The 21966-nt window shown below is 37.5% G+C and overlaps 1 protein-coding gene across 2 annotated transcripts in view; it reads right to left on the bottom strand.

Moving 5' to 3' along the window:
• Positions 1 to 21966, bottom strand: part of Mipol1 (mirror-image polydactyly 1) — a 264233-nt gene that overhangs the window by 68568 nt on the left and 173699 nt on the right. For both annotated transcript variants that reach the window (XM_051146465.1, XM_051146455.1), the window contains one exon: positions 15617 to 15711. In XM_051146465.1, coding sequence (XP_051002422.1) covers positions 15617 to 15711 — 95 coding nt within the window. The remainder of the gene's footprint in view (positions 1 to 15616; positions 15712 to 21966) is intronic.

The following is a 21966-nucleotide window of genomic DNA, read 5'->3' as shown; positions in this document are numbered from 1 at the left end:
GCAGCTCAGGCTTCATGTGGGTCCTCCTTTAGTAAGGGAGCGAGGCTGTCTCTGACATGGACTCTCAGCTTTTTGATCACTACTTCTCCTTGGTAGGTCTACCTTGCCAGGCCACAGGAAGAGGTTGCTCTCAGTCTTGATTCACCTTGATATGCTGGGATGGGTTGGTGGAGGGGTCGCCCCTTTCCTGAGGAGTAGGGGATGGGGTATAGGAGGAGAGGGAGGGAGGGATCCAGAGAAGAGGGAGAAAGTTACTATGGGGATGTGAAGGGAATAAATAAATTTTAAAAAACAAACACAGAATTAATTTTTCTGGAGAAAAATGAAAGTCACAAGAAAGCTGACGGGTCACAGGCTTGAAAAAACAGAAAAAAGGATAAACATTACTAAATAGATACTTTTCAACAGATTTCTGAGCATTAACGTATCCCTATGTAAGAGAAGAACTCATGAGAATAAACTGGAAACTACAAAAGGGTAAATCTGAGTTCAGGACACCATTTTGATCAAATCTGTATCTTTTTGGCTTAAAAACTTCTCTTTCTGATGAGATTACTTATTTATTTAAAATAGCATACAAGATATTCAATTTCATTATGACATTTAAATTGTTTTTGATGATTTTCCTCATGCCCTCTGCTCTTCTATTGATGTTACATTTTTGTGCCTTTCCAACCCATGAATAAATTTGTATTTCTGTGTGTGTGTGTGTGTGTGTGTGTGTGTGTGTGTGTGTGTGTGTGTGAGTGAAGGTAAGAGGTAAGAGGTTGATGTTTGTGTCTGTTACTCTGCACTTTCATTTTTGAGATAGGATGTTTCATTGAACTTGAACTCTGTTTTGGCTAGGAAGGCTGGCCAGCACATCCCAGGGCTCTCCCTGCCTCTGCTCCTATCCCAGTGCTGGTATCACAGACACACAGCAAAACATCTTGCTTCTTCACATGGACTCTGAGTTGCTAAATTCAGCATTTTACCCAGTGACCATCTCTGCAGACTCAAGAGTCTTAATATGCACAACAAGAAAAACAAACAAATCTAATTAATTCCAGTAAAAATTTGCTCCAAAAGAAAAATCCAGCAATTCCATACTCTTGTCATAAATACTGCATTCAGACACAAAAATAGTTAAAAAAAGAAGAAGAAGAAGAAGAAGAAGAAGAAGAAGAAGAAGAAGAAGAAGAAGAAGAAGAAAAATCTACACAGAACAAAACAAACACACCTCTCGAGCTCAAACCTCTGACGTCAAGACCAGGTTTTCAAGGAAAAGTTAATAACGACATTCTAAACTTGATGTCACCTCCTGATGGTGGCTCACTTGTCTGTTCTACTACCCAGGTACCGCAGAGCATGTTACAGATGCGGCCTTTCATTTGATTATTCTTGACAGTGAGGCAGGATAAGTAGAATTTCTATTTTATGTGTCAGGAAATTGAGGCTTTGAGAGGTTAATTACTTGCCAAAGGTCATTTTCTAGAAAGAACATGCACCATCTGTCTTACTGTAGTGTTAGTTTTGAATTAAAACATTATACCATATGAAAAGAATGAATGCAAAGCAAAATTTTTACCAATAAAAAGATGAGCAAACATCAACTTAAGGCAGCAGACTGTGACATCATCTTTATGTCAGATTCTAAGGGTATCAGTGTGCAGCTTCCTAGAGCATCAATTCTTACCTTGTCTTATACAATTGATGCTTAGGAAATTAGTTATTTTGAACAAAAATTTTTGAAAAAAACTAACATTATTTAGACTAATATCTAATAAAATCAAATTTATAAATGTGTATGCTTTTGAACCTCATGTTTTATAGAGCAACGGCATATTGTATATTTGTGACTTCAGTCAGAGCCCAGAAGTTTTAAAAGCCATCGAGGGAATCACTGCTACTTTAGTAACAGAGTACTAACAGACAGGAATCCTTATAAACATCAAATGAGGACATAATGTATACCACCTAAAAATTAAAAACACAACAGCAAGTGAAACCCTAAAGTGTCTGATCTTTTAAGTGGCACACAATAACTATGTTCATCTGACTTAACATGATCTGTTTTTTGTTTGCCATTATGGGAAAACAATTAAATCCATTTTGACTAATGAATATTTGTTAACACCAGTGTTCACTCTAGAACAAGTACTTTATGATTTAAAGAGAAGCAAATTATATCATATGTAGCAGAATCTGGAACACTTACACATTTAATTGCAAGTAAACATTTATCATTCTGGAGTCATCCATGTCATAGAGCCCAAGGCAAAAGCACAATGCAAAGCCCAGGATATCTGGTGGCACTGCTAGTCCTCATAACTCTCAAAAGTATTGCTGGACCACTGTCCACATTCTGTTGATACTGGCTTAGCTCCTCATGATAGCAGTGGCATTAGAAAGTTTATACACATCAATGGTAGCTTAAAGATGTCAGTTTATTATATCTTTGTGCTGTGTGCTACCAGTGTGAGTCACTGCTTTGGAAATTAATAATCAAGTGTTCTTTAATAATCCCAGCCATTAGCCATTTGTCAAATTTTTTAACTAGTTAATAAAAATTTTTGTGCACACATGCTCTATAAATGAAAAATAAATGAAATACTTGTATTTCACATATGCTAAAAGTCTAACTATACTAAATGATGTTTCCCAAAGGACAGATAAATTGTATGTTTCTATTAGTATTTCTGGTCATAACTTATGCTCATTTGAACTTTTCACTTATCATCATCATCATCATCATCACCATCATCTGGTTTCCCATGCCAACTTGATACAAGCTAAAGTCATCATAGAGAAAGGAGCCTCTGTTGAGGAAATGTCTCCATGAGATTCAGTTATAGGGAATTTTCTCAATTAGTGATCAATGGGGGAGGGTTCAGCCCATTGTGGTGGTGCTGTCCCTGGGCTGGTGATCCTGGGTTCTATAATAGAGCAGGCTGAACAAGCCATGGGGAACAACCCAATAAGCAGCACCCTCCATGGCCTCTGCATCAGCTCCTGCCTCTAGGTTCCATCCCTGCTTGAGTCCCTGTCCTGACTTCCTCCAATGATGGACTATGATCTGGAAGTGTAAGCCAAATAAACCCTTTCCTCCCCAACTTGCTTTCTGGTCATGGTGTTTTGTTACAGCAATAGAACTCCTATCTAAGACATTTAATATGAGAAGTAAATTCTTAGCTGTATGAACACCAAATCCAAATGTGAAATAGTGGGTCACACCCACAGTAGGCTGGCCTTTATTGCACCCATGGGCCCATTTTGCCTGGTTGGTATTGCTGCATACAGCTACATAACATTGTTAATGGCACTTATCCCTCAGCAGCACCTTCTGGCAGTATGAAGGCTAGCCAGGAGAAAGGGAGTTCCCAACCCTACTCCAGCTTGACTTTTCTGTCTTCTGCTGCTAAGACGTATGGTTATCTTCAGCAATATGGTCTTGATATCTAGTGCTGGTGGCAACTAAGAGCAGTGGCCACTGACTGCCTTATTTTGGGGACTTCTGGAGGTTCTCCAACCAACAACTTGTAGGGAGGCAGCCAGCCCCTGTCACTAGGAATTTTCATTTAATAACCAGTGGCTTCTGGGAGCTGGATTATCCACCCAAATAAAAGACCCAGATCTTTGGTCAATGCCACTCTAGTTGCTGGTGTGTTTTAGAAGTGGTTACTGTCAGGAGCCTCTGAAAAGCAGGTTTCTCTGTTCTGATTAGAAGAGACTTATTCACACCAACAGAGAAACCTCCTTTTTAGAGGCTCCTGACAGTAGCCACTTCTTCTAGAAAAGACCAGAGAAAGATTAGCACAAGGGGTGGTATTTAAACTCAGTAAAAATAACTGTACTGTGAAGGCTTAGTGAGAATTAGATAAGTAGATGAGGTATTCCAGAATAAATAGCTGAAAATATTACACCAAGAAAGCATTTGTTGCACCTATGAAGCATATTGTAAATCATTCATAAGTGTGTTATTTGGTAGTCAATTCCATATAACACACGTTTTAACTATATATTATGTGGTAGGCAGCACATCAATAAAACAAATGAAATGAATGTCACAGGAAGACAGTTTCTGTAGAATTGGGTCAATGGTTAAGAGCACTGCCTCCTCTTCTAGAGGATGTGTGTTCAATTCCCAGTACCTACATGGCGGTTGAAAAGTGTCTATAGGGACAGGCCTAGGGAATCTAATACTCTTCTTGTCTCCATGGGCATTGCATGCACATGGTGCACAGACATACATTTAGGCAAACACACAGATAAAATAAATAAAATATCAAAAAATTATATGACAATCTCAAAAAATAAAATATTTAAAAAACAAAACTGATGAAATTCTAAATCAAAAGCAGATGGTGAAATCTCTAGACATTTATGCACGTTATGTAAAATAACATAAGATTTACTGTGTGTATAATGTACTATTGCTAAATATTACTGATGGCTGAGTGAGAGGTTAAAGAAAATGTTTCGTCAGTATAGAAGGGACAAGGAATGGCGACAACTGTATAGTAGCAAGAAATACTAGAACATAACATTTCTCATGTCATTTATGGTAGAAGGAAGCCATGGCTGTGACTGTAGGGTAAAATCTAGCAAAATAGGATTAAAGAAAATATATAAATTTACCAATGACCACTGCAAGCAGCTACTATTATCTGGTGGAAATCATGAAAATCCATAACTTTGGGTGCTCAGCCCTAAACAGTGTTTGTGTGTGTGTGTGTGTGTGTGTGTGTGTGTGTGTGTGTGTGTAAAATCTGAGCAGATAGAACACTGCAGAAGAGAGAGTGGAAAAAATGTAAAAGTCAGTGGGTGGGGCAGTATCTTATAGAAAGTTGCTTCTAGAAATGGTGTGACTGTTCTACTCATAAACCTATAGCAACAGTGGCTATGTGCACAAGGCTGGGCCCTTCAACATTCCATTATGGAGGGGAGGGGTCCCCAAGGGCCCCATCCCTTTTCAAGGAGCTATAGGCAATTAATGGTTGCTAGGATATGGGAAATTGTAGTTCTCAATGGCAGCCTCTGGTAAATTGCCCTTCCTCTTCCTCGTGCTCATACAGGCAGTGCTAAGTAAATGCAGCGGGGCACCAAACCAAACAAAAGCAAACAAGCAAACATCCATGGAGATAAGTGGGGGGCTTGTTGGGAAGAATGATTTCTACGCGAGGTGGAAGAAGACAACGCAGGATAAAGGGAGAATGTGTTCCAAGTACAAACTGTGCAGGTAGAATGAATGGTCAAAGAATACACGAAAAGCTTAAAAGACGATAAAGATTACCTGTGTAGGAACATGCATAGAACTAAGAACATGTGCTCATGAGTGTTAAGGTAGGAATTGTTCATGTATTTAACAAAATATAAAATATAAATCCCTTGAATGGATAAAACTAATGCTTATAAAATGTAAAACCCACAAACTACAATTAGCAAACCCATTCTTTTCTTCTTCTTTTTTCTCTGAAACAGGGTTTTGCTGTGTAGTCTTGGCTGTCCTGGACTTGCTTTGTAGACCAAGATGGCCTCAAACTCAGAGCAATCCACCTGCCTCTGCCTCCTCATGCTGGGATTACAGGTGTGCACCACTGAACCCAGTTGGCAAATCCATTTTAACACTAGTTCCTTGTACTTGGTGGGCACAACCATTAACGACAAAACATTTTGTAAGATCCTCTTAAAGAAGGTAGAGCCATTCTATAGAATAACAAACAGTACCCGAGAGATACAAACAATGACATTTAGCTTTATATTGTGTAGTAGAATGCAAAGAAAAAATTGTGAAAATTGGTAGTGTAAAACATATCCTTCTTGCATACAAAGTTAGGAAAGATAAAATTATTTCTGCAATAATGACACCTTTACTTATTAGTTGTCCTGTGTCCTAATAGAGAAAACAGTTGTGGGCTGAAAAGATAGCTCAGTGGCATCACTGGCTGTTCCTGCTGAGGACCTGGGCACAGTTCCTAGGTCCCACATGGCAGCACACAGCTGTCTGTATCTCCAGTTCCAAGAGACCCAACATTCTCTTTGAGACTTCACAGGTACCAGGCAAGCACAAATCTTAAAAGAAAAAGGTTATGAAATCATGTAAGTAACATTATTAATATTTTACACTTTGTAGTGTTTTTGGGGTTGTGTATATGTTCACGTAAAGTGAGTTGCACTTCTATACTCATTGTCATCCCTTCTTATCTTTATGCCATTTGCTATGGAAAGATAAAACATCAATCCCCTCACCAGGGGCCATTGCCAGGTTCCTGATCAGTATAAATTACCCACTTCAGGCACTGCTTATATGTATATGTACATATATGTATATGTACTACAAAGTTACATAGTTCACATAAGGTAGATGAGATGTATATGTAGAAAAATTAGAAATTTTATTCTTTTTGAGTATGTTTTTCCATTTATTGAAAATAGACTTTTTGTTTGTTTTGTTTTTTGGAGGCGGAGTTTGTGTGCAGCCTTGGCTATCCTGGACTCACTTTGTAGACCAGGCTGGCCTCAAACTCACCGATCTGCCTGCCTCTGCTTCCCTGAGTGCTGAGATCAAAGTGTGCACCACTACGCCAGGCTGATGTTTTTCATAAAATACATCCTGATGCAGTTTCCCTCCCTCTGTTCTTCTCAGTACTTCCTCACTCCTGTCCCATCCGGATCCACCCCCGTGCTGTCTCTCATTAGAGAACACATAGCCTCTAAGAGATAATAATAAAATAAGATTAAAATAAAGCAAACAAATGCGTTGGAATAGGACAAAGCAAACAAAAGGACCCAAGAAAAGGCACAAAAAACAGATATAGACTCAGAGACCTACTCATTCACAAACTCTGGAATAACATACAAGCACAAAACAGGAAGCCATAATATATACACAAAGGAACTGTAATGTAAAAAGAGAGAATTAAAAAAGATAACATTTTTAAAAGGAAAAAGCCCTAACATGGCATTATGAGACAAGAAACCTCTTTTGGCCACCTATTGCTGGGCAGGCAGCCTACCCTTAAGAGTGGTTTATTTCCCCAGTGAGACTTCCCTGGAGAAAACTAAACTTTTACTTGCAAGTTGTCATCAATTGGAGATAACTTCGGGGTTAGGGATGAGGGCATGTCCATGTCTCCTCTAGCTCTCGGGCCCCAACTGGTGCAGACCCAGGCATGCCCTCTGCATGCTGCTGCAGTTTCTGTGAGATCATATGTGTGGATCCTGTTGATCTACAGGGCCTTTGCTCCATGATGTCCTTCATGCCCTCTGTGCCTTACAGGCTTTCTGCCTCCTCTTCCACAGGGGTCCCTGCATCCTAAGGAGAGGGGTTTGATGGAGACATCTCATTTAGGGCGGGGTATTTCAAGGTCTCTCACTCTGTATAAGGTCTGCCTGTGAGTCTCTGTATTTGTTCCTATCTGCTGCAGGAGGAAACTTCTTTTGGGTTTTATTATATATAATCTCAGCTTTTATGACTTCTACAATTTTGAAATGTATACCACAAACCCATTAAGAAAGGTTCAAACTTTGTCTACTTTTCACTATGTTGAAACACGTAATACTATAATTATTAAAAATACGTGTTGATAAAAAAATAAAAATAAAAACATTAAAAAAAATACGTGTTGAGGGCTGGGGAGATGGCTCAGTAGTTAAGGGCACTGTCTTGTACTGAGTTCAATTCTCAGCAAACACATGATGGCTCATAACCATCTATACTGGGATCTGATGGCCTTTTCTGCCATGCAGTTGTACATGCAGATAGGGAACTCATATACGTAAAAGTAAATGAATAAATGTTTAAAAAATGTGTTGACTCATATAAAGACATTACCATAAAATAAATATGATCCAGTCACCACATATGCTGTGATGTACATTTATCATGTTCTGAATGACATTAAAACTCCATGGTTTAATTAAAAATTAAACCATCTTGTAATTATTATGATAAATAAACTTATTAAGCCCTAACTACCTACAGACAAACAAGAGGATTCAATTTATGACTAAGTGTTAAATTTTCACTTTTTTTTTTAACTAAAAGGAAACAGAGGGAGGCACTAGAAAGTACTGACATGCAGGCCTCCCGCAATCACAAGAGCGATTTTTCTTATGGCTCTTGAGCTAAGGAATGCAGCCCTGCAGGTCCACGGCAAGAGGAAACCATTAGAGAACAAGCCAATCCCTCCAAGTTTAGGATCCCTCCCCATGAGGCTGTTTAGTCAGACTAACCCAGCTGCTGCAAAGAGATGCAGCACTTTTGCACAGCAATAACTAGGTTCAAGTACTTTACAAATGGCATTGTTTATATGTTCACCTCTCTTTCCTGCCAGTTCTTGGCTTTATGGGGAAGAGCTGCCATGTGCAATGTTAAGCTTAGTATCCCATCAGTTCGCCTCACTGGCCCTACCTTTTTCTCTGCCAAAGTGAAGGAAGGGCCGGCATCCTAGCATTTAAATTTTCAAAAACTCCAAATAACACCTCAAACATTTATTTCTATACAAAGAAAAATAATGATTATAGCTATAAAGACTTTCCTTGAAACTCAACCAAAGAAAATGATTTTTAGAAAAAAAAAAAAACCTTCAAGAATTAAGAATCACTAATTGGTAAAACCAGAACGAAAAGGATAATAGAAGTCATAAACAATTTTTACCTAAAATAAAACTAGTGTTAGTTCTTTTCTCCTGTTTAGTGTTGCTATAGAGTTGGAAGCAGAGGTGGCTTTGTAGTACACACTCCTAGGATGCATTCTTACTTCTGGCTTTAGCCAAGTACCCTGGGGCTCTAAAGTTTTAGAACACATTTTCTCAGTTGTCAATAATGTCCTTTAATATGACAATATAAGTATACACACATATGTCTGTGTATATGTAAATCTATTAGAACAGCTGAAGAGGCATTTTTTGTGTAAGCCTGGCTAGACACAATTAATAAATTATCAGATATATCTGGCTACGTATTTCTCTGGCAACTACAGGACTAATATTAGTTTACTCCTATGGGAAGAGAATTTTTCCTTTGTAAAAATCATATAGGAAACTTTGAGGAGAAGTTGGATCCCTGTATGTATCACTTGCACTTCACATATGAACTTCTAAGCACCATCTATTTAGGTGTGTCAGAAATACTATTTGCCTTCCTTAAATGAAATTAAAATTAATTAATTCAGATTTAATTAAGTTTAATTTAAAAAATCACGTCAGACTCTGATAGTCCAGGAAATGTTTTGAGGATTTTTTTCTTCTTTTTTATTTTTCTAGAGTCGTACATCTCAGGGATGTTGCATTATTTAAAATTTAAAATAAGTGTCTGAATATCCTTGCAGATGATTCTCTGTGCAGGTTTTAAAATTGAGGTAAAACAACAAAGTCACTTAACAATTTTAAAGTGTTTGATGCACTGACAGTAAGTAATACACAATGTTGTACCGCTCTGATCACTATTATACAATTTCCTATTCTCCCCTCCCCCTAGTCTCTGATAAACCATATTCTAATTTCATTTTTTCATGAAGAAAATGAAATGATTTATTTATGGTTCCTTAGAGATGAAGATGAAGGGCTTACACTATATTTTTTCATAGAAAATTATAAACCATTACTTTTCTTCCTACCATCTCTTCCTTTCCTATCACCAGTGTCAGCCCCTTCCCTCTGTATCTTTTTGTCTCTTCTTAGTTAGGAGTTGTGGTAACTGTATTGTCTGGTGCTTTAATTTAATTGTCATCCTGAATATCTGGGTAGAGGGAATGTAAAGAAGAGGGAAGGCAGCCGAAAGTGTGTTGGTTGTTATGGACAATATGTCAGTATGTATCTGTATGGGGGGGGGCAGGGGGAAGGGAAGGAGGGACGGAGGGAGAGGGGGTGAAAGCATGTGCAAGCACGTGTTCAAGTCTGGAGAGGAAACCCAACTCCTCTCAGGCAAAGAGGAATCTATATTAAAACTTTGTGTAACCATCATGTTTTGAATCATAAGCACACCCACATCTGCCTTATAATATGACCGTCTTTTTGAGAAACAGTCCATTCAATGGCATCCTTAGGTAGCACAAGTGAGACTTCTTTGAATTGACCCCCTTCTCAGCTTCTTCCTTGAAGTGCTATGTGCGTGAGTAATGCATAGAACACGGGAACACTGCCAGGTGCTGTTTAAGCTTGTTGAAAACAGACTCTGAGAGTGAGGGGGCGCTCCAGTCCTAGACCCCAGCATGTTTACTCCAAGTCTCTTCCAAAATATCCTCTAAAATACTTGTTCCTGGGGTAGGCAGGAATCCTGGCTGTAGGAGGGAAGAAACAGAAACAGCAAAGCAGCCCATGTGGATGAACACCATGTCCTTGAGGACAGCTTTCAGGTGAACCGCTTCCAAGAGTGTGCTATTGCTCGTCTCCTATATTAAAGTGTCTGCAGTGGAGAAACACAGCTCGGGGAAGCTCATCCATGGAGATAGGTCTCAATTGTGAGGTCCAGCGGACTGATTCAGTCCCCAGTATTTGTACCGGAAGTTTGTGCCCCACCCCCATCTGATAATATTACTTTGTATTGTTCTTTCAGCAAGGCTACTCCAGTCATAACTGCTGAATGTGGTAAATTCCAGATTTGATAATAGTTTGCTAGCTACCTGCTTTGCTATATACTTAATAAACTTGTTAATTCTTGGCAGAAATTCACATAGAACAGTCCTCAGACTGACCTTCTAGAACCTGTGGTCAAATCTGGTATCAATCAAAGATCACAGAGCAAGGCAGTTCAACATGACCACAGTCATACTGAAGAAGAGATGGCTTCCAGAGGCAACGAGTTATACTTAAGGAACTGTAGTCTGCTTGCACTGCACAGGGTGAAAAGCAGCCTTTCCCCAGGCAGAGTGGGTATGAAGTTACTGATAATGCCCAACAGCCTTTTGTGCAGTTGTTTAATCTTCTGTTCTAGCTGGACCTGCATGTACCAAGGCAAATCTCCATGCTCCCTGTTGCTCCCTCCGTTGCAGCTGTTACAACATTAATACAGTGTGCTTTTAGTGCTGTCTCTCCAGAAGGCACCCGGCTGGGCTGCCTTGAGATTGCCGGCTGCTCTTGCACAGTGCCTGTCTATATCCTCCATATTCTGGGCTAGCTTTGCCTCCTCCAGTTCCAGTTCCTGCAGTTCCCTTTGCAGTTCCTTCTGCAGAGGCTTCCTGTCATCCTCTCCTACCAGTAACATGGTCTCCAGACAGACTGTAAGGTATCATGTTCTGCATTAGCAAGTTGGCATCCAGATAGTTTAACACATTGTTGGTGTACTCATCAGTCAGCAAGTAGTCCACATCTTTCTATAGAGAAATCCCCAACATGTCTGCAGAGGCTCTCTGTGTACTACGCAATGACTCATGGAGACAACTTCACCATAAAGCTGTCAGCACTTTCACTGGACATGCTGGCGTTGCTAGAAGCTGTCTGTGACATGCCATCTCTATGGAGAGGCCACTGTTCTAGTGTTCCCTTGGCAGCCATGTGCTGAGCTATCTTGGAGGACTGTTCAGGGGCTGCTTGAGGCACTGGGACATCAAGTTACAGTATACATCATGGAGATCTTGACTCCGAACCTTGACTCTGAAATCTGAATATTTTCGGGCTTCCCAGTTGCTTATCATTTGATATATCTTTTCCAGTATAGTGATACTTTCAAAAGGCACATTCTAACTTCCATTTATATGAATTTGTCTAATTTTAGGTATCTTATATAAAATGCTGCCTAGAATGCTGGTGTCATGGAGCTGAGGGTGCCCTTGATGTCTAAAACTGTTGACTATACCTCCCAAGTGCTGAGATTACAGGTGTGCACCACCTCTGCTGCTTTTTGTTTTTGTTTCTGCTTTGTTTTGAGTTAGCACAGTTCGTTTTAAGGTTTATGCATGCTGTATGGCACACATCAAAATTCAAATTGAATAGCATCCTACCCCACATAGAAAGGAAAGTGTTACCATTATTCTGTTTCTTTGTCTGTTGATGGTCACATGGACTGTGTCTACTGAGAATAATGTTGCTGTGCACACTGGTGTAGCAATCCCTCCTGGAACCCTTGTTTTCATCTCCTGTGTCTACGCTGAGGGGTACACATCTACTGCTCATATGGTAATTCTACGTCTGGCTTTGGAGGAACATCACATTCTTCTGTATAGCAGCCACACCATTTTGTATTCGCATTAGCATTTTATGAAGGTTCCTGGTAGATTTTGTATTTTGATAGACCCATGAGTCTTCTCCCGTGAATTCCCTATGTGAAATTCTGTGAATGGTTATTGGATAGGTTTCTTCTTTTGATACTTCTGACATAAACTCCTCGTGTAGCATTTATTCCTTTTAAAATTTTTGTTACTTTGATGTGTATGTGTGTGTGCATGTGTGCGTGCGTGTGCGTGCGTGTGTGTGTGTGTTGTGTGTGTGTTGTGTGTGTGTGTGTTGTGTGTGTTGTGTGTGTGTGTGTGTGTGTGTGTGTGTGTGTGTGTTTGGAGGTCATAATACAACTTGTAAGAACTGGTTATCTCCTTCTACAATCAACTCCAGGGACTGAATTCACATCAACAAGCTCGGCAGTAAACTTCTCTATTCACTGACCTCTAATAATTTGTTTTATTTTTAGAAAAGGGTACTACATAGGCAGATCTGGAATTTACTCTGTAGTCGAAGCTGGCCTTGAACTCACTGCAGGCTTCTCCACTCAGCCTCCCAAGTGTGGGGCTTATATGTCTGCCACCGGATCTAGCCCTATTTCTCTATTCTTAGACCTTTTCATATTTGCCTTTACAGTAAGCACTCTGATATGTATGCTGTGATCTCCAGTTGATTTATGGTTTCTTGATCCTTCATTTCTTTCTTTCTCTCTCTGTATATATGTCCTTTCAACTTTATTTTCTGACCTCTTTTAGTTTAGACTGCCATTCATATTTTGACCAATACCTTTAGTCTCCTTGTTTTCCATCTTTTTTTCCCCTTTAAATTTGAGATATTGAATCATTTGAATGTTTTCTTTTGTGTTTATATATATATGAGCTGATTATATTATATTATATTCCTAATTAATAAACAATAACCCATACAAGTTTATGGTATTTATTACCATCTGAGTCCTTGGGATTAGTTGGTTGTTTGCTTCTTTATTTTTAACAGTTTCATATTTACACTCGATGAGTGTAAATATATTCACCCACTGTTATTCTCTGGCATCCCTATACTTAGAGTTGTTCTTATTGCAATAGCACTGTCTGGACATCATCCTTTTTGCAGAGACTCTACATCCCATACCTTCCTAACTCTAACAGAAGGCAGTTCCATTGGTTCCTTCTGAAAGGTGGGGCTCATTTATGCAAGACCAGTGTGTGGCTAATAGCAAAAGGTAGCAATGAGAGAGGCATGTGGAAAGTATATCTTTAAGGCAGTATTTGTTAACTCTGTTTAGAGTAAGGTTGTGTAACTTGTAGATTTAGTAGATTCTAAAGTGATTCTTTTTTAAAAAAGGTTTATATCTTTGTACTTTATGTGTGAGCGCCTGCTTATGTGCACGTACACCCTTGCACTGGTGACACTGGAGGTCAGCAGAGGGCATCATGTTCTTTGGAACTGGAGTTAGAGGCAGTTGTGAGAGGCTGGATGAGGGTAAAGGAAGCTAAACCTGGGTTTCTTTGTGACTGACTAAATTAAGCGATTCTAATGATAGCTATGATTAAGAATGGTACAAAAACTGTACAATCACTGTAATACTCATTTAAATAACAAAATGTGGGACAGCAAGATTTTTCCTTTACCATCAGATTTGCGACCTGTATACTCACCTACAGACACTGACTACAAATGGAGAAGCAACTTAACCCCACAAATACATGTGACGTCTACAAGTGTAGAAGTTTTGTTTTTGTTTTTTTTTTTTTTGTTTTTATTTTTTTACAAATGGTGCAACAATGTACTACAAACTGGATGGTTATAAAGAAGAAAAAGTTACAGACACACGAAACCTGAAATCAGGTGTCAGGTGGCCTATGCTCTCTGTGTTGGCTGTTAATTTTTTCCAGACAAAGTGTTGGCATTTTGGTGCCAATTTTTTGCACCATTTCTGTTACCCTGGCTGTCCTCTGCCTGTGTGTCTTCATGATGTATTTCCTCAGTGTCTATCTGACTCAGTGTGCAAGTTTCTTTCTTTCTTTCTTTTTTTTTTTAAATAAAAACCCATGTTATGCTTGATTACAGCTCACCCAAATGACCTTATTTTGACCTCTTTCCCTCTGTAATGATCCTACTTCAAATAAAGTCACAATAAGAAGTTATGGAAGTTCAGCCTAGTTTTTGGGGGAAGAATATAATTCAATCCATAAAAATAACCAACCACTGCAGATGTCATGGACACGTCATCAAAGCAGAGTTTCTTAGTTTTTTGCTGGGAATATATTACGATTGTTTTCAAGAGCTCTCTTGTAAGTACCCTGAATCCTGGTAACAAACACAGTGCTTGAGACTCTGTGCTGACAGAAATGGCTGGTATTATTTCATAGCATTTACAATTTTCACCCAAACAGCATTCATAAACATCACTAATAAGCTCTAGGTATTAATGCATGCACTGCCAGGTTTGTTACTATTTAATATATTAATAATGAAGTATATCATGATATAATACTTTCATAATTGCTATTAATTAAAATTTATTTTGATTTAATTACAATATTAGGCATTTAACTAATGCTAGTCTGAGAAAAAGCCAATTAAAGTTTAATCCATAGTCTAAATGGCTTTTCACATTTCAGACTTAAGTTAGTTTTAGACTTACCATTCATGAACTGGCCGGGCACATTAGCACACACCTGTAATCGCAGCATTCGGTGAGGCGGAGGCAGGTAGATCTCTGTGAGTTCAAAGCCAGCCTGATCTACAAAGCAAGTCCAGGACAGCCAAGGCTACACAGAGAAACCGTGTCTCAACCCCAGTATTCAAGAACTATATTGGACATTATATATTAAACAATTTGTTTTACATGGTCCACCATGAAAATACAATATTTTACATCTAATTCAAAATACATCTTTTATATACTCACAGAAACCTGAAACAAATAATCATAAAATTTTTAATCCTTACTATATAGTATGTACTCTTATTTTCTGTAATACTTTCTTTTAATAAAAATGTGAATTTTGAACCACTGAGTTCAATTTTATAACTATTATGAAAATGAAATAATTTTGTTAAGTATCTTTGGCAACATCTCCTTAGAAGCTTCTCATATCCTATTGTAAGAGGTGAAAGATGATAGTACATATCTTATATATCATATGTCACATATGTGTATGTGTATAAACTTGTGCACATACACATAATTTCAGAGATAGCATTTAGATGAGCAAATGTCTCACTACTAGACTTCACTTAGACAAATGGTTTTGTAAAGGAATTATGTCAATTTTATTGGTGGAAACTTAAATTTTACCAAATGTAGAAATAAAAGGTTAAAAAAACATTTTAGGTAACTTTAAAAAAATATAAAAATGCTTTAAATGCCGAGTGCAACTTCATTGAGGAATTTCTTTACTCACTCACAATTACAATATCAGGTACAAGATTTTTTCAGACAATTTTTACTTGGACTGAAGTACAAAATGTTTTACCTGTAATAAACTCGTAGTGTCTGTATTTCTTCTTCCAGCCTTTTGTACTGTTCAACTGCAGTTTCTCTGGCTTGCTGCATTGATAATAATTTTGCCTGCAAGCAATTATTTCAAAATTAAGTATTAGTTTTGGTGTGTTAAGACACGGGATGAAGCAGGAATACCAGCTAAACCTTTTCACAAAACAGGCCAAACAGATTGGTGGCAGAAATCCTAAAGACACATATGTAGTGAGGACACAAACTTTGCTAGTTCCTAAACCTCAGCCTTACTTATCTGTGTTATCAGGTTATGCCTTTCTGCAGTGTTTAACTTTATACACAGAACTCAGAATGTGGAACATGGGTTCAGAGACGTATCCAGCATAGAGATAAGCACGCCGGGCAGTTCATATACAAATTTAATGTGGCTCCACTGCCTGATCTCACCCGATTTCCTTTTAACTTTATTAACAATAAAGCTCAGAACATTTTAAGTGTGTTGTCAAGCCATCTTTGATACACAAAACTATGACCTGATACTTACAGATATAAGTTAACCTTTTCACTCCTTTTTTGCAAGGAATAAAAATGTCCCTTAAAATGGAGTGACAGCAGCTTTCATTGCTAGAGATACTATACTCAAGGTCATTATCATAAAGCATAGCCAGATAAGCCTACAAAATTTTATATCGAATTTGCTTTAACTGATAAAGAATAAGAATTATATAAATCAATGGGAACTGTGGTGTTTTCATGTATGTATACATTGTGTGATATTTGGAACAAGCTAAACTTTTCTATTTCTTACAGTTTTTTTATCAGTCTTTCCTGGTATAAAATTTTAACATATTTTTCTCCTAGCTTTTGGCAATGACTTGTTACTTGTATTTTATTTTGGTAGAGCTCAAAGTTATCATCCTAAAATAATTTCCCACGTTCCCACCACATTCCCACCAGTTTTAAGAAACGGTAAAAGGAGTTTGCCTTACTTTAAAACACAGCACTAGTGCACCAAGTCCATTATTGTTGACTTAAAGTTCAGTCTGCATGGAAACACTTTTTTTCAGTTAATGGTCTTTGACAGCTAACACGCAATTGTTCCAAACCTTGAAATCTACACTGTCAATAATTAAAAGTAATTTAAAGTCTAGACGCAGTGCTTCAGCATCTTGCTGAATGCATATGATTTCAGTAGAATTAGTTTCTTGCATAAGAATGCAGTAAATAAGAAATAATAAAAGCCTAATTATGAGAAAATTAATTAGTGTAATGAAAATGAATACTAGATAATGCAACTTTTCTATTTTAATAATGGGAAATTATAAAAGCATGAAGCAGACTGGGTATTTGCATGTAAGTTTAGGTACAAGATATTAGTTTGTTTTCTATCAGGGCAGAGAAAGTTTAACAGATTTACTCTGTAATTAAATTTAAGATGTTTGAATAATTACTTTAATTTTCTGTATTTCATAACTACAGGTGAGATATGCCCCTGAACCAGGAAAGAACATTAAAAATAAACTCTCATTTCCATGCTAAAAATGTTTTCTACTTTATAGTTATATCCCTATAGACATGTTTTACAGTTTACATTTTTGTACCTTTTCTATGTATAGTCTTATTTTTAGGTGAAATTTCATACAAGTGGAACGTATATGTAACATCCCATAAGTATACACTTGGATTTTTGAAAACTGGGCTTCTTGAGCTGTAATATGCAGAACATAAACAATGTTTTAATCTATTACCTGTAGTTTTATAATTTGAGATAGAATAAGAACTCTATACTCAGATCACTCAGCAGCACTGTGCAGCCCAGGGCTGGAGCTTAAGGAAACCTTTCCTTCAGCTTTCCACAGGCTGCCCATTTTCTACATGTCTCCTGACCGCCTTTTATATGTAGCCTCTGTCTTTATAGCTCTGCATCCTTTAGAGCGTTATGTAAAAGAGACACAGCCATTAACTCCTGTTTTACTTAGTGCACTTCGAGATTAATCCATATTAGTGCACATACCAGTACCAGTTGTGCACTCCTGAAAACCAGTGAACAAGGCTATACTGAGAGCTACAAGATGAGCACCCATTCACCAGCGAATTGACATTCTACTGGAGTTCTGGAAGTATTACTACAATCACTGCAAATATCTGCACATATGTCATTTTCATTTTTCTTGAGTAACTGCCTAGCAGTAGAATTTCTTGGTTGTGTGTATCTGTGTATATTTATATATTTCATAATGAAAAAAAAATTTGATGATTTCACTGAAATAATTTTTTTAAAAATACACTACATTTAAGATATGAAGGCCACTTTACCTCTCCAATGGTTTTCAGAGTGGTAGGATTTCTTTTTTATTTTATTTTATTATTTTTAATTTGTTCACTCTATATCCCAGTTGTAGCCGCCTCTCTCATCTCCTCCCTCCGTTACACCCTCTTCCTCCTTCACTCCTCCCCTAACATCTGACCTCAGTTCACCTCATCTGTACTACCTGTATTCTCTTCCTCTGTGGCCTGGCAAGGCTGCCCCGCCAGGGGGAGGTGACCAACGTGGGGTTGGGGCTGGGCAGAGACCATGTCAGAAGTAGTCCCTACTCCCCATATTGTGGGCCCTACAAGGAGACCACTACATATGAGCAGAAGGTCTCAGGTCCACATCATAGATGGTCCTTGATTGGTGCATCAGTCTCTGTATTGTACTGTGGCTATCCTGTATTATGTGGCTAATATCTGCTTATGAGTGAGTATATACACGATGTGTGTCATCACCATTAGGTAACACAAATACTGACAACCAGATTAGATATAATGCATTCACTGAAGTGTGCTTTTTAAAACCATAACTGAAATAATAATAATAATAATAATAATAATAATAATAATAATAATAATAATAATAATAATAATAATAAAATAATAATAATAAAGGTTGGTTTGAACTGGTACTATATTAGACAGGAACTATGCTGTTTTCATAAGTCTTACTTAGCTTTTTAGAATGACAAACAAAGGCAGGGTTATACTGTTCACAGAACTGAACAATATTTACTGTTGCTATTGTGGACAACAGTATTTTACTTTAAAGTCTTTTTACATTTGGTTTCAGTGTGGTTTTTACTAGTTATAGTCTTAGATATTTCATTTTCTTTGGTGTCACCAACATCATTGATGTTCTTTATGACACAGCAGAGGCAATTGATTGTTTCCATGATATCTGCTAAATGTAGAAGCATGACATACAAATAAAAATAGGAGTCAGGATGCAGATTTCAGAAGCATCTTAGAGCTAGCACAGTCTTGTTTCTATGAGGAAGAATCACATCCAGAGAAAACATTTGGAACTTGTCCAAGGTTTCACAGCTAATTAGAAGAAAACTTGAATCTATGAATACAAATATTCATAAAGCACTGTGTCTATTTTATAAGACCACATTTCAATGTTATATACTTTAAGTGTATGTTATTTTTTTTTAAAGAATCATGCTGGGCAAAAGAATCATTTTGACAGAATAATCACAAATATATTAAACTGTGTTAAATATAAATATACTTAAGTAATTCTTGCATGTCTTTAAGGATGTGTCTAGACAACTGTTCAAGCAATGAATACAGACAAGCAGGGTTTTAGCTCTCTACCTTGCAAGCTTGGTAGACTGGGCTGGAAAGATGCTGAATGAATATGAGAGCTGACGGTTCTTACAGAGAACCCAGGTTCAATTCCCAGCACCTATATGCCACCTCATAATTGTCTGTAACTTCACCTCCAGGGGATCTGGCACATTCCTACAGATATACAGGCAGGCAAAACACCAATGTACAGAAAATAAAAATAAATACATTTTAAAACAGCTTGGTAGATAACATGTAATTAAAATCTGGCAAAAACCTATCTTAAAAATTAAAACCCAGCCAATGTGGTGGCACACCCTGTAATCACCGCACTCAGAGAGGCAGAGGCAGGCAGATCTCTGTGAGTTCAAGGCCAGTGAGGCCTGTTTGTTACACAGAGAAACCATGTCTCAAATAAAACAAAACAGAGGACAAAAAAATTAAAAGCCACTATCAAAATGATAAAAGTGAGAAGATTTTAATAAGACCCATGAAATGCATAAAATAGTAGCCAGCACATAAAAAATTGCTTTAATGACCCATTGTAGAAAAAAAAGGCTGAATCACCAACTTGATGAGTTAGGTGTTGAGTAGATAGTAAATATCTACCACACAGGCAAGGAAAACAAATTTTCAGTACCACTCTGCCTTATAAGCTTAACATCTCACTCAGACCAAAAAATGGATAAGTCTCCATGAGGCTGTCTCAGGGTTTTCTTATGATTCTATGTATCTCTACCAAGAAATCCATTGTTGACCAAATCATGGCATACACACCTTTTATTAGTAATAAGTTATGTGAACTATATTAAGAATTTTAGAGGAAAAAAAAGACTGTACCTTGTTTTCTCAGGCACATTTTGCTATGTTCCCCTTTCTTGGTTATATGACTTCTGCTCAAAGCACAACACTCAAAGTTTCAATATTATGAAGTGTATAAAAGACTTAAATATGAGATGTTATTGAATTTGAAACAGTAGGAAACAATGTTTTTGTTGAAGGGATATATGCTACAGCTGTTATTTTGGAATGGAAGAAAAAAAGAAGGACTAATATTATTATCTATATGGACATTTTAGTAACAAGAAAAAGAATACATAAAGAAATCCAGGTTTTCCAAGTCATCATAATATGTTCCTACAGTTTTATGCTCATCCATAAGAAAATGAAAATGATACGCAGCAAACACTATTCTACAGAGCCACTGACATACGTCTCATGACGCATCATCATGGAGCTCCTAGAGCCACTTTACAAAATATCAGCTGCTACATGGTGAAACAAGGATTTGAACTTAGGTACTCTGAGTTCCCCTTCCTTTTAACCACTATGTATAAACACCAGGCAAAAGTTGGTGCTTTAAAAATTAGATGTTAGAATGAAGAGTTGTGGAGACCAACCCCAATGAACACATCTATAAAAGATGTCTTCACCTGGCACTCAGGAGAAATTATGGAAGTGGGGGTAAAAAGTGTATAAGAGCAGAAGACCAGGGAGTTTTTCCTTGAGACTGTATCTCCTAGAAATACTGGAAGCTATGCACATAAACTCGTACAAACAAGCCTGCTCAAATATGTACTGAACACACATGACAGCAATGAACATGCCGAAGAGCAGTGAAAAAAGCTATAACCCTATAGCAAAAACTATAGGCAACTAAAGAATGCTGAGAGTAGGAGAGAGTTTATGCAGGAAAGAGTGCAAGAGTTGGTTATCTGATGTCAAACCATCAGCCCTGAAAGCATTTATGCAAGTAGCATTATACAAACCAAGCGGGTTATACTTGTGTATTTAAAAACATATATGCACATACATATACATGTATGCCTATAGCAACAATAATAAAGAGGAGGCCATGAATTAGAAAGAGTAAGGAGGGATATATGGGAGAGTTTGGAGGATGCAATGATGGAAATGATACAATAATTTCAAAAATAAAAAATAATTTGGGAGGGGAGTAAGGGGAAAATGGGAGGGAGGGTGGAATTGGAGGATACAAGGGATGGGATAACCATTGACATGTACCAAGAATAAATAAATAAAAAAAAAAAAGAAAAAAAATTAAAAACCTACAATGTTAATGATCACCAATGAATTATATTATAAGCTTATGTAAAGAAACTGGACCACTTGAGCAAGATAATAAGGCATTTGTGTTTTTGTGCTAGACTTATTTAACTTAACATGAACCTACTCTTCGTCCATCCATGACTTTACAGATGACAGAACTTTATGACCAAGTAGAGTCTATTATGCATATTTACCAATTTTCCTTTATTCATTCATTGCCTGACATACACTACCACTGTATTTTAATTTCTCAGCTATTGTGAGTAATGACACAATTTATGAGGGAATGAAGATGTCTTTGGCATAACAATTTCATTCCTGTTGGTTATACACCTAGTAGTAACCATGGGATAGTTTTGCTTGTAAATCATGAGGAACCTTTACCCTGGTTTGTTTGTTTTTGTTTTGTTTTTTAGTGGGTATATTAATTTACAGTCCTATCAGCAGTGTTCAAAGTACCTTTTCTACACATCCTTGGTACTCATCTTTTGCCTTTGAGATAACTGCTATTCTCAACAGGTACCTGGTGATCAGCCATGCTGAACATCACCTGCTGATGCTTATATGACTCCACTGTAAAATGCCTATTGCATATTTTACTATCAGTTGCTTTTTTAAAATGTGGAATTCATTATATATTTCAGATATTATTCACTCATCAGATGTGTAGTTTGTCTTCTTTTTTGGTTT

Source organism: Acomys russatus, chromosome 1 (genome assembly GCF_903995435.1).
Source record: "Acomys russatus chromosome 1, mAcoRus1.1, whole genome shotgun sequence".
NCBI classification, from domain to species: Eukaryota; Metazoa; Chordata; class Mammalia; order Rodentia; family Muridae; genus Acomys; species Acomys russatus.
Note: the sequence above shows the minus strand (reverse complement) of the source record. Positions and strands in the feature narration are given on the sequence as shown.